The sequence below is a fragment of the Diabrotica undecimpunctata genome, chromosome 6 (assembly GCF_040954645.1).
Source record: "Diabrotica undecimpunctata isolate CICGRU chromosome 6, icDiaUnde3, whole genome shotgun sequence".
NCBI classification, from domain to species: Eukaryota; Metazoa; Arthropoda; class Insecta; order Coleoptera; family Chrysomelidae; genus Diabrotica; species Diabrotica undecimpunctata.
In genome coordinates, this window is record NC_092808.1 from 106,551,936 (window position 1) to 106,566,261 (window position 14,326).

At 31.9% G+C, this 14,326-nt stretch overlaps 1 protein-coding gene across 1 annotated transcript; it reads left to right on the forward strand.

Moving 5' to 3' along the window:
• Positions 1 to 7,026: 7,026 nt before the first annotated feature.
• On the forward strand, positions 7,027 to 14,326 carry Caf1-55 (chromatin assembly factor 1 p55 subunit). The gene is made up of 2 exons (XM_072535070.1): positions 7,027 to 7,480; positions 13,283 to 14,326. The coding sequence occupies exons 1-2, from the start codon at positions 7,138 to 7,140 to the stop codon at positions 14,224 to 14,226; spliced, it is 1,287 nt and encodes a 428-aa protein (XP_072391171.1). The 5' UTR covers positions 7,027 to 7,137; the 3' UTR covers positions 14,227 to 14,326.

Here is a 14,326-nt window from a genome sequence, read left to right on the forward strand (position 1 = left end):
ACCGTTAAACCAGCGTGCGCGCGAACCAACCCATGAAGTAGGAGTGTATCGACAGTAGAAAGGGCAAAGCTCCGCTATATAAACGGCAACATTTCCTCACAGAGACAGAATCGACAGGTGTTGACTGAAGGTTCTCTCTTCCCTACCCCGGCTTGCGGACGTGTTGAGTTCACAAGTTGTTTCCTTTTCTTTTACCGTCTTTACCCGAAAAGCGTGTTGAGCTTTTCACTACCCGTACTCTGAAACAGTCGTGTTGAGACTGTCGAGGAGTGTCCTATTAACCCGAATCACTTAAGGGACGTGTTGAGTTCCTTTCCTTTCTTTATACCTATCGTCCGCTGTTATTAAATCGATACAACGTTATATCGTTTGCCGATAAGACCAGTTCCATATGACAAGGTCAAGCTTAATTTGAATAAATAGGCCAGGTACTGAGAAGACTAAACTAAATTGTAAATATGTATATAAGATTTTTGTCAATTTAATTTAAGGAAGGCAATAAAGTTTTATTTTTATTTTGAACTCTGTCTCTGACTGTCTAAAAGCTACCCGGATAGTGACTCCCACGAGAGGACGTCACAAATGTCGCATCAAAGTAATGAAGTTCTTCATTGTAATTTCATTGAAATTTATGAAAGTGAACCTTGCTTGTGGAAAGTAGAAGATAACGACTATAACAATCGAGACAAGATAAATGCTGTATACAGAAAATTGATAAATAGATTGAAGGACATAGAGCCTGATGCAAATTAGACCTTGGTTAAAAAAATCAACCGGTTGAGATACAATGTTCAAAAGGAGCAGAGGAAAATTGATTGCTCAATGAAATCTGGCGCATTAGCAGATAATGTACATAAACATTCCCTTTGAAACTTATTTTGATTTCATAAAGGACCAAGATAATCCAAGATCATCGGTCTAAAATTCATCGTCTGTAAGTGACAATGATGATATGCAAAACCTAAATATTCTTTTTAACAATTTGATTGATAAGGGTAAATTTATTTCTCCTCTGCAACCATTCCTCAGTCCACAAAAAATAAGGAGAGAAAGAGCAAAAAATTTTCTGGAGAATCCACTACTGCAAAGTAACTGCTCCTCATACCTAACAGGCTCAACTGTTCAGGCTTACCTGATAGTGAGTGAGCCTAAGACAAGAACAATAATTAAGTTCAAGGTGTATATACTTCTGTAGTTGCTGTTAAGGTTTATTACGTTTAGGTTATAGCTTAATATTGTTACTCAACTGTCTCCTAGACCTAACGGTACAATAATTTGTTTCGGGAAATTAAAGAAGAAAAAAGAGCAAGAGTTTCTGGAATAGTTTACGACTTTTTTACTTACATGGAATCCTCTACATTCGATTATATGGTTTTTTATAAAAAATAATCTAACCTGGGCTCAGGATAAATGCTTTTTTTATTTTTTTAACATAATTATTAGTTTCCAATTATCAACTCTCTGTATAGAATATCCCTCGCCTACCCCTCTGAACAAAATCATCCCTATAAGCATTTTTAATGTGTACTATGGGCAAGGTATCCCACAAGATACATACTTTTTTTTGCAACTGTGTATAAAAATTTATCAATTTTTTTTTGCCCGTTAAGGGTTAAAGACACCGAAGTCCAGGTACTAGTCTCCTGCAATCCACATAGTTACTGAAGCTGAGAGAAAACTGTCCCTTGTCACTGGAATTTGTAAAAGAGGGTCCAGTTGCATGTGTTGCGTCAACACATACGTCAAGCCGTGGCGTTTCTTGACTCATCTATGACCCGCGGTCAATTCCAGGTAGACGGCCCCAGCCAACGAGTAGTCCCTTTGAACAACACTGTGACGTCATGGAAAGACCGTTGTCTCTGGTTTAGGCGGTAAACTTTGATGGTATTCCAGAACAACGGAGCTAAAATGTATATATGTATATACAGACGATTTAGATTTTATTGTTTTTTGGAGATTCGATCCAGTTGAATACTTTGGTATCGCTGGATCAGTCTTATTTTCTTACATGACAATTTCCTCTTGTAAGGGGGAGAATATTTCACCCCATTACAAAAGAAATTGTCATGTAAGTAATGTCTAAACTGGAGGACTGATCTGGACATAGCCTGCAACAAGGTTAGAAGCAGAGTCGGTGTACTCAATGTTCTTTGTAGAAAGTTTGGTAGGACACAGCCTCGTACACTCATACATACTGTTACGTAAAAATATGAGTCATATTAAAAACCTGTAAACATGTGTTTATTCACTAATATGTTTTAGATTGTACGAGACCCTTCGACCAGCTGGCAGAAATTCCAAGTAATAAAAAAAAACTGGTTCTATTCGAACCTTCCGGAATTAGGCCTGTGCCTTAGGTCAAATAAATTGTACAGTAGTTTAATAAACTGATATAAATTACCGTGTGTTTTAATAAATTAAAATAAGAACAATATAATAAATTAGTAAAGAATTAATAAATAAAATAGAATAAATTATAATTAATAAATTCACTACAATACATACAAAACATTTATTAGGCCGATCATCGAGTATAGATCCAACATCGATATGACTTTGCGCGGCCACCTCACACAAAAACTGCTGTGAACAACAAACGACGCGACTACCCCTCCGCCCTTATTCATCACCTGTCGAATATCCAGCCCATCAATGAAAGGCTCTCCTCTCTGAGCAGGGGTTACACAATCAAAACCATCCGAGGCCAAAACTTCAGAGCCCAAAACATACTGAAAACTACCTGCTCATCCATCGGCAATATATTCAGAAGAAAACCTAAACCCAAAATCCCTTTCCTACCCACAATATTACTGGCCCTTGCCAGCAACGAGCTCCCTGATGAATACATTGACACCCTGGAGGCAACTCCCTTCTACTACCGTTGCATTAACCAGTAAATGCTCACTTCGAGCTTGCCTAGACAGGGAGGGATCGCTTTTCTGTGGTTTTCCAATCCAATTGCACAATGATACCTGTCTATTGCAGAGGATACAGCCACAGCTGCCCTCATGCGAATCGCGATTCAATACATTTATTATTTATCAAATTGTATACATATAAATTCACATATTCATAAATATATTTTTTAGCAAACAAAAATTCTGGAAAGGACCGTTAACTCAACAACCCTTTCACCTCTGATTGTCCAGGACGCTTCTCCCCTGACAAGTCACGAAATCTACCACCAGTGGAACCACACAGCCAGAAAGTCAACCAAACAAAAACAAACCACGTCCTGAAGAGGTGAAAACCCTATAACAGGACACAAAAACATAAAACAAAGAAAGCCAACCCACAAGAACGAACACCGAGACAATGCAGTATTTTATTGTTTAGTCTTGATAATAAACTTATACTGTTAAGTCTAACATAAATTGTTGTATAAAAAATTAATACATATTGTGTTGTTAGTGAAAAATAAATTAGTGTTAAACTGTATATAAATAAAGTATAAAATAAAATAAAAGTGTAAATAAATATTAAATAAATTGTTAGAACATTTTAATAATATATAAAAGTTAGTAAAATAAATCGTTACAATGTTGATGTAACGATTGTAAAAGTAACTATTGTAATGATGTAAAAAGATTAAGGAAGTTACAATTATGAAGAAAAAATTCACTACAACAACTCTAGTAGATGATAACAACCAAATAGTATCTAGCCCAGAAAATGTAGGAAATATATAGGAAAAATACATCGAAGATCTGTTTGATGACGAGAGAACAGAACCACAAATGAATATAGTACAAGACACAATACTTGATATATTAACATCGGAAGTTACAAAAACAATCAATACGGCAAAGCCACGAAAGACCGCAGGCCCAGATGAGATATATTATGTAGAGATGATAAAACTTATCAATGAAGAAAATGTTCAGCTCTTAACACTACTATTTAACAAAATATATACCACTGGAAACTTCTCAGAAGACTGGCTTAGATCGGCATTTATACCTATACCCAAGAAAAATAAAGCAAATAGATGCTCACAGTTCAGATTAATTAGCCTGATGAGCCATTTTCTGAAAATTTTACTCAAAATTGTACATCAACGTATATACAGAGAATTCGAAAGAAATCTGCGCGACAATCAATTTGGATTTTGTATGAGGCTTGGTACGAGGGAGGCATTATTTGGTCTACAGATATTACTACAAAAATGCCGAGATCAACGAAAAGACGTGTTTCTCTGTTTTGTCGACTACGAAAAAGTGTTTGATCGAGTAAAACACACAGAACTCATAGAAACCCTAACACAATACGGTATAGACCATAACACGGTGGCCCTTATTAAATACCTATATTGGGATCAAATGGCGTCGATTAAAATAGGCAATCGTATGACAGCAGAAATGTCATTAAAAAGAGGAGTTCGCCAGGGCTGCGAACTTTCTCCACTATTGTTTAATATATATTTCGAAAATATCTTCCAAAATGCCCTCGAAAATATTGAAGAAGGAATAAAAATCAACGGAGAATATGTAAACAACTTAAGGTACGCAGACGACACGTCATTATTGCGGACAGTGCTGAGGGTTTGCAACGACTTTTGAATGCCATAACCAGAGAGGGAGATAGCTTGGGGCTGAATATAAACATAAATAAAATAAAAGAAATGGCCGTTACACGTGCACCAAATGCCGACATTAATATTCGTATCTACAACAAACAGATAGAACCCGTACAAAAATTCCAGTATCTTGGTTGCTGGATAACAAACGATCTTGACTACGAAGTTGAAATACATGTTCGTATAGAGTATGCTAGGTCCGCTTTTCAAAGAATTAAAAAATTCCTAATAAACTCTACCTTATCGTTGCCATATTGCTATATGGAGTGGAAACATGGACTCTCGGAATCACAAGTATGAGACGTGTAAAAGCCTTTGAGATGTGGGTTTTTCGAAGGATGCTGAAGATCTCTTGGACAGAGCACGTGACCAACAACGAGATGCTGAGAAGAATAGGGACTGAGAGAGAACTCCTAAATATTGTAAAAACCAGAAAAAGAGTTATCTAGGACATATTTACAGAGGAGAAAAATACAACTTCCTACGACTGATAATGGAAGGGAAAGTGGAAGGAAGAAGAGGACACAGATTTTATACTAAGAACAGTAGTATTTGCTGTAGTTATACCCAACCTTCAGCAATGGGGTACCCATTGTACCTCAAAGGGTACCTTAAGAATAAGAAGATTTCTAAAATGATATGGCAACTGCCTGTTGTTAAAACCTAAAAGCTAATAACCTAAGATCCCACTGCAGGATCACTACGTTCATTGCGTAGTTAATCAAACTCACATTTTTACATAAATTTAAAATTAGGAGAACACGTTAATAATAGGTTGGTAATTTTAATTCAATTAATAGTAATTAACTTTTGACAAAATATTTATTTCGTTCATTTATTTTTTAAATAAAATACGCTCCTCATGTGTTATTTGCATATTTTTTATCAAATTACAGCTAATATTTTTCCTGATATGATATGTATATATATATATATATATATATATATATATATATATATATATATATATATATATATATATATATATATATATAATAAAAACATATTACCACGTGTAAAACCAGTGTCGTTGCGCCCTAACTCTGTTTTACTTTATCTTTGATACTTTGCGTTTTTTTTTGCTGGCTACCCTAATTTTCGACCATTTTTTCTCAGGCATACTTAGGTATAGCATTCTTATTAAAAAAATTAGCTTTAATTTGATATAAAAAAAAAAGATGCATATACGTTATGAGCAGCGTATTTTATTTAAAAAATAAATGAATAACATAAAATATTTGTCAAAAACTAATTACTTTAACTATACTTTAATTGGAAATACAATTAAGGCCACAATTTTAGTTTAAAATAAGTATATTGACGTTTCAATTTCTACTTCGGAAATCGTTCTTAAAATACAAAATATTAATAAATTAACCATTTTTTGTTGTGTTACTTGGTGAATAGCTTCAGAACAATAATTACTATAAATTAAATTAAAAATACTTACGGCCACTTTTTGACTGGCAATCCATTATCAATGCATTCTACTAATTTAAATGCATGTAAAAATATTAGTTTGATGAACTACGTTATGAACGTAGTGATCCTGCAGTGGGATTCTGTAGGTACTATAAAAAGCGTATTTGCCAAACCTATCTTTAGAGTTGACCTTTTTAGTGTACACAAAAATAACAATCAACATTTAAAATGAAAATATGTTTAATAATTAGTACAATATATTATATATGTATTAAGAATATATTTATAACACTACCTATGATAATAATGGAAAGCACGATTCTAAGTGAATTTCATAATTTATTAAAAATTCCTCAACATTGTACGTACTATTAATAATTGTGACACTCTTCACCTAAACATTAATAATGTTAATGTATATTAATAAAAATGGTTAACAATTAATTTAAATCACTCCATCATACTACTGCATGTAATTTTCGTTAATATAAGACTTAACCGTAATATATCCTAAAGATAAAATCTGAAATAGAATTCCTGGGATGTTCTTATAATCCGTCACTTATTAAGAGCACTGCATTACATCCATATTTAGCTTACTATTACAAAAATGAGTAAGACATATCTAAAATAAAATGGTACGTAAAATGTAAAATGATAAATAAATAAATAAAATAAAAATGATGTAAAACTAAGTACATATACAGTTTATAAATAGAAATCTCCAAATAATTTCTCAAGTACCCCCCGTATATAAATTTTCTCAAAAATCAATATCTAAGTACAACCAACATTTAAACCAAAAATTTTACTATGAAAGTGGTTTTATTATTATTTGGCGCTGAAAACGTAAGCTTTTGATTGGTTGAAATCTGAAACAAATGGTTAGCAAAATGACTGATTTGACATCTGTTAAATGTGACAGTTTTTACGTTAAAACTTTCTTGCAAAACGGTACGAAGACCTCCGAAGAGTCAACGAACACGTATGATCTCTGTTGTTGGCGATCAGTGCTACCAACATCGTAATAACCGGCTTATTTGACATAACTCGTTGTTTGCCTTTCATTGTAGCGTTTGCAAACTTTTTTAATTTATAAAACTTTTTTAAGAAGTATAAAACGTAATAGTAGCCTGAAAATGGGGGATAAAGGGGATGCCGAAACGTTTGATGATGCAGTTGAAGAAAGAGTAATTAATGAAGAATATAAAATATGGAAAAAAAATACACCCTTTCTATACGATCTAGTGATGACCCATGCTTTAGAGTGGCCCTCTTTGACAGCCCAGTGGTTACCAGACGTTACTAGACCAGAAGGAAAGGACCATTCTATTCACAGACTTATTTTGGGAACACATACATCCGATGAACAAAATCATCTTTTAATAGCCAGTGTTCAATTACCGAATGAAGATGCACAATTCGACGCTTCCCATTATGATAATGAAAAGGGAGAATTCGGTGGCTTTGGATCAGTTTCTGGTACGTATTTGAACAGTAATACTTTTCTACCACTCGTATTTACAATATTTGGAGTGAGATGATTTGGTGATTTTGAAAGAATGATAAACCATAGTCTCTTATAAAATATAAACATTTACTTTACTTTATTCTTTTACTCAAATTTTGCAAGATAATCATGTCAACCTCGTCTCTGACTGGTTTTATTCGGGTGATTTGTTTGGTTATGTCTTATATCCTGTTAATTATAAATTAATGCATCAAGGATTACATACATTTTTATTTACTTGAAACAGTATTGTGGGAAAAAATTCTGAACTGGAAATTGAAACGTCAAAATAAACATTTTAAACTGAAATTGTGGTCAATTCCCATTAACTATAATAAACAATATTAAAATGCCACAAGAAAATAGCTTCAAAACAATAATATTCACCTATGTATGATCAAACTATATATTTGCCAAATTACTATTCAATTAATTTAGGTCTGCATACTTCTGAAAAATTCTTTGTTTCTAGAAGCCTAACTTCTCTTTAATTTTAGCATCTAATGAGATCAAAAAAATTCTGAAGGTTGGTAAATCTGGTGCTAGACCAAGACCCATTAAAATTATCCTAAGTAATTCTCATTTACAACTGATGTTGTTCAGGTGGCCATGGACAGAACAAAACTTCATCAGGAACAGCTACATAAGGTTTTACATAAAATAGGGTGACGAAATCACTTAACAATATTCCAAAATAGTTCAAGCTAAGCAACAATACACTAATCTTGTTGTATTAATGGAAAAATACTTGCAATTACTAGTAACAAAACCAATAAGTTTAGATGCCTTTATTGAAATAGAGTTTATGTGGTCACAGATCACAGAAAGTAAGCTTCTCATCAAAAATTACACCCAAATCCTGAATAGAAGAAACATAATTCAGTGGCTGATTATTAATAGTATAGCTTGTTTCAATTGTATAGACTTTACGAGAAAAGCTTATAAAATAACATTTTTTTAAATTTAAGTCGAGTTTGTTCTGATTGTACCAATTTTGTAGTCTGTCTAAAGGTTGATTCAAACACATCAGTCACAGTCCCGGCGCGGACCCGAACAATCCGTTATACAAAATATTCTTTATTAGAAATATGTCGCCGGCATTCACATTCATCAGTTGACGAACAGTTTTACAGCAGTCAGGTTTTGACACGTCTATCGCCCGGTCGATTTTATAATCTCAGCGACGAATTTTTTGGTTTTGTCGGGAACATGACGGGCGGTACAAGTGAACAAAATAAAATTATTGACGAACAATTAATAGAATGTGTGAGAAAATGTATTGTTTTATATGATTTGTCGCATGTAAAATACATGGACATTGATTTTAAAAATAATATTTGGCAGAAAATAATAATAATATTTGCTAATTCTTCATCGGAGAAACTTTCCATCTTTTCAACAGATTGGTCGCCGAAGACTGATGCATTTCGGGTGTGTGCGAATAGATGAACGAATAGTTGTGTGGCCAGACGGGACCGGTTCGGCGCCGGGACTGTGACGGGACTGATGTGTTTGAATCGACCTTAAACCATCTTGCAACAAGGCTTGATCTTTTAAGCTATCTATAACTTTTACAAAATTTTAAGTCATCTGCCAACATTAAACATTTGCTATTTAGGAAACAGGAAGTGATGTTGTTAATGAAGCTTTTAAAAAGAAGTGGAGAAGTATGTCTTTCTTGAGAAACTTCAGATGTTACTGAGATACTGTCAGACAGATGACAACCTATCTTGACTCTTTGACTTCTACCAGATGTAGAGTTTTTAATCCATTCAACAAACCTGACATGAAAGCCTACATTAATTAAATTTGTCCAAAAGTATTTGGTGATCTACACAATCAAATGCTTTGGAAAAATCTGTGTATATTGCATCTACCTGTTTACTGTCTTCCATTTGAGATACTATATCAGATTGATAGCAAACCAAGTTTGTTGCATTGCATTTGTTGCTATGAAAATCATGTTGTGATTGAGATATTAAGCCATTACATAACCAAGAAAGTTGCTTTGCTGTAAGACAATGAAAGAGCTTAGGGATTGCAGATTGTATACAAATGCTTTTATATACAATAATTTTCAATGTTGTCTTTCTGACTGTTTTTAAATATAGAAACAACATAACTTTCTTTCCATGAAGAAGGAAACATAGAGGTTTCCAGAAATCTATTAAACAATATAACAAACGGTATTATAGGCCGGTTACAGATAATTGAGAAATTTAAAGAGATAGACCAATTTGTGTACTAGTGATACCGAACAAAATATATCCATGTGCTTAAATCAAATGACATCTGTTTTAATAGTTCCTCTTTAATATTTTGCCTTGTTACAGGATAGTATTCAGAAAAAGGCAAAAATAATTACTGTTAAATATAATTTCATTAGCTACAATTATAAATATATTATATTTAAATAATTATAACTGTTAGGTCTAATTAATCAAAATAATATTTTTATTTACGCTACTGCTAAAATTTGCCGATGTAAGCCCCTTTTTATACCTATCAATAAAGGTTTATGAGTTTATGACTCCTCTTACTCGATTGTCGGGTTCTTGTCACAGCCCAGCCACAGCTGGACCAAGTAGAGGAAGTATTAAAAAGCCAGAAAAAAAAACGTTTATCGAAAGATGCTAAAGAAATTGTGTTAAATGTGTTTAATGGATTATGTGAAGAATTGGAATGGCACGCGAGTGTTTTAAAAACTGCGCTTTTAACAAAAGTTTCATGTGCTACTGTATATTGAATTATAAAGGAGGGCATTACAAATAGACAAAAAAGGATCGACTTTGGACGACATCGATTTATTGAGCAACATCTTATAGTTCCCATTTCAGAAACCATTTATAATATGTTTGCAGGTAACATTATACCCACACTTAACCAAATTTTAGCTGAATTATAATCTAAAAATATTATTAATTGTTGTAAATCAACTTTAAGAAAATTTTTACTATTAAATGTTTTAAATATAAAACAATCAATAAATGACATACTATAATGGAAAGTGCCCGTTTAATAAAATGGCATAATGAATATTTGGAAAAGATAACCGAGTACAGAAATAGCAGAAGAAAAATTTATTACTTAGATGAAACGTGGTTTGACACTAACGAAACTATTGGAAAAGGTTGGAGTAATGACAATGTAAAGTGCAAAGTTAATGTACCAGCTTCCAGGGGCAAACAAATATGCATTTTACATTATGGAGGGGAAGACGGTTGGGTAACCAATGGCTTACTATTAAGTGCAAAAGACATTAAAGACAGTTGTTTGGACTATCATCAAGATATTACAGGTGAACTTTTCGAATCGTGCTTCAAAAATAACTTATTACCAAATTTAACAGAAAATAGTGTTATTGTTTTAGATAATGCATCATATCATTCTAGACAACCTAAAAAAATTCCGAATAAATACTCTAGAAAGGATGAATTGCAAGATTTTTTATTATCACAAGATTTATATTTTGAAGATTGGTACACTAAAGACCAATAATTAGTAGAGGTACTTAATACAAAATTATTTATAAAGGAATATATTATTGATGATGCAGCAAGTAAAAATGGACATACAACTTTAAGACTGCCACCATATTACTGCGTTTTAAATCCAATAGAGTTGTTATGGTCTCAACTGAAATTTAATGTGAGACAAAAAAATGTAAGTCCAAAATGTTACAACACTGTCGTGAAACTAATAGATTCTGAATTTAAAAATATCTCTGAGGATAACTGACAGAATGCAATAGAGCACGTAAAAAATATCGAAAAAGAATATCTTAAAAACATTCGTGTTTTAAATAAAATTATTATCAATGTGGAGAACAGTGATTCAGAGGAAGAAAGTGACGAAGTGTAATACCAAGACAACTTTCTCTCAATACTGAGCTTATCCGGAATATTTTCTTACATAATCAGATGTAGGGATTATTGACATATGTTCAACACCAAACTACTGCTTCAATTTTTTAAGAAAAACGTGGCCTTATTATGAAAACTTCACTTATTGTTGCAATATATATATATATATATATATATATATATATATATATATATATATATATATATATATATATATATATATATATATATCTTTGAAAATCAGTTCTTAAGAGAAAATAATAATGTAAGTAAGTGTTGACTAGATAAACTTTTAATTTTTACTTCAAGATTTTATAAATTATTTAAATATATATTTTTTATCTTTAAGTGCCTACCGTTCGCGCAATTATTAATTAGTTTTTGTATACAAACCAATTATTGTTTGAACATTTTATAGAAAATGTATTGTAGAAATATGATTAAAGTAATTTAAACTTACACAAAATCATCAATACATAAAATTAAGCTTTGTTTATAACAATACAAATTTATAGAACCAATTTCTTATAGAATATACCATATTATAATTCATTTAGGTCAGTACTATCCTGTTCTTCACTGTTCATAGTGCTGCTTATCGCATTTTTCTCAAATAAATGTAACCGACCTATACAAGGGTACAGACACACTTTTTTTAATAAAAAATTAGGCAATAATAACATGTTTACAGGTTAAATATGAAAACATAATTTATCGTAACAGTACTTTTGTCTATATTTGATGGTCATTAATTCAAATCAGATATCTGTTGTATTTACTCTATATTTTACGATTTAAGGCACAGTGTTATATCTTTATGTTATACTCCCCTAATTTTTATTGATGTAGTGACTCATATAACTTCTGCTTTAATGGTTTGTAGTATTTGTTTTTATTGCCGGTTTTGTTGTGTTAAAGAAATTTATTGCAGGTAACTATGTTCAGTGTTAGTTATACAAAATACAGGGTGTGATGGAAATAAAAATTAATAGAATTTAAACTATTTGAACATTTAGTGTTGATACATTTACAAGAAATATTTAAATTAGACTAGCCACTTGAAATTGCAGAAAGTTGGAGTATTATCCAAATAGTACATATCACAAAAGAAATTTGCTACTTTTTCAGGAAGTTCGTAAATGATTCATGTGATCATGTTTGCAAATCTAGTAGTTAAAATGGAATTCACATTGATTAAATTTTATCCATGACTGATGGGGACTTCATTCAATAATTGTTGAAGAAATTTTTTGGAATTGCGTGAATCATTATTTCGTTCCTCATGCTGCTCGCATAACTGCGTAATTGTAAGATGTTTTAGCAGCATTGACAATTGAATAAACCTGAAATCTAGGAAGTGTGTACAAAAACCTAATAACTGGCGCACTAAACAAATGTTCGTAAATATTTTCGTGTTCTGAAAATACTTCAAAGTTCAATTTATTTATGATTAATATCAGCTACAATTTATTCTTAGTTTATAAATTATTTAAATGAATCTAAAATGCACCATCCATTTTATAGAAACTATTCATTTCAAATTTATTTTTATCAATATATAGGTACAAAACATACAAATATGTCAATACAATAATTAACCTTTATAAATTAGAACTGGAGATGAAATATTTATTATTTTTTCTTTAGATGTGAAATGAAAATGTGAGTGAAATTGCTATACATTGCATTTCTTTTGTTAAATGAAATCGTAGTTTCTTATAAGAGTTATGAGATTATTTAAAATAACAAAATTAATTAATGAGTCTGAAATCAAACTATAGAATTACATTTATAGCCTATTGATTTCTAGATAGATGTTGCAACTAAATAGAATATCTAATGTATTTCATAAATTCTATCCAGATTTTTTAAATCTAGTAATATAAAAACTAATTACAAATTCTCTTGTAGGTAAAATTGAAATCGAAATAAAAATCAACCATGAAGGGGAAGTTAATAGAGCTCGATATATGCCTCAAAATCCATGTGTCATTGCCACTAAAACACCATCAAGTGATGTGCTTGTCTTTGATTACACAAAACACCCAAGTAAGCCTGATCCAAGTGGAGAATGTCACCCTGATCTTAGATTAAGAGGTCATCAAAAAGAAGGTTATGGTTTATCATGGAATCCAAATCTAAATGGCTATTTGTTATCAGCTAGTGATGATCATACCATATGTCTTTGGGATATTAATGCTACACCTAAAGAAAATCGCATAATTGATGCCAAAACTGTTTTTACTGGTCATACTGCTGTTGTGGAAGATGTAGCATGGCATTTACTACATGAAAGTCTATTTGGTTCTGTAGCTGATGATCAGAAATTGATGATTTGGGATACTAGATGTAATAATACTAGCAAACCATCTCACACCGTTGATGCTCACACGGCTGAAGTGAATTGTTTAAGCTTTAATCCATATTCAGAATTCATTTTGGCAACTGGTAGTGCTGATAAGACTGTAGCATTATGGGATTTAAGAAACTTAAAACTTAAATTACATAGTTTTGAATCTCATAAAGATGAAATTTTCCAAGTACAGTGGTCTCCTCACAATGAAACTATTTTGGCATCATCAGGAACTGATCGAAGACTTCATGTTTGGGATTTAAGTAAAATTGGAGAAGAACAAAGTCCTGAAGATTCTGAAGATGGTCCACCAGAGCTCCTCTTTATTCATGGAGGACATACTGCAAAAATATCTGATTTTAGTTGGAATCCTAACGAACCATGGGTTATATGTTCTGTATCTGAAGATAATATTATGCAAGTCTGGCAAATGGCTGAGAATATTTATAATGATGAAGAACCAGAACAGCAAGCATCTGATATTGAGGCTACAGCCAGTTAAGAATATTACCACAGTTCTGGAGCTGTGTATTGTTTATTTACTTATAGTACTAAAAAATTTGTATGCTAGACTTTAAATTTTTAATAAACTATAAAATATC

Coding starts and splice junctions, on each gene's coding strand:
- Caf1-55 (XM_072535070.1), top strand. CDS start 7,138: ATGGGGGATAAAGGGGATGCCGAAACGTTTGATGATGCAGTTGAAGAA. Junction 7,481..13,282: donor TGGCTTTGGATCAGTTTCTG/GTACGTATTTGA, acceptor ATTCTCTTGTAG/GTAAAATTGAAATCGAAATA.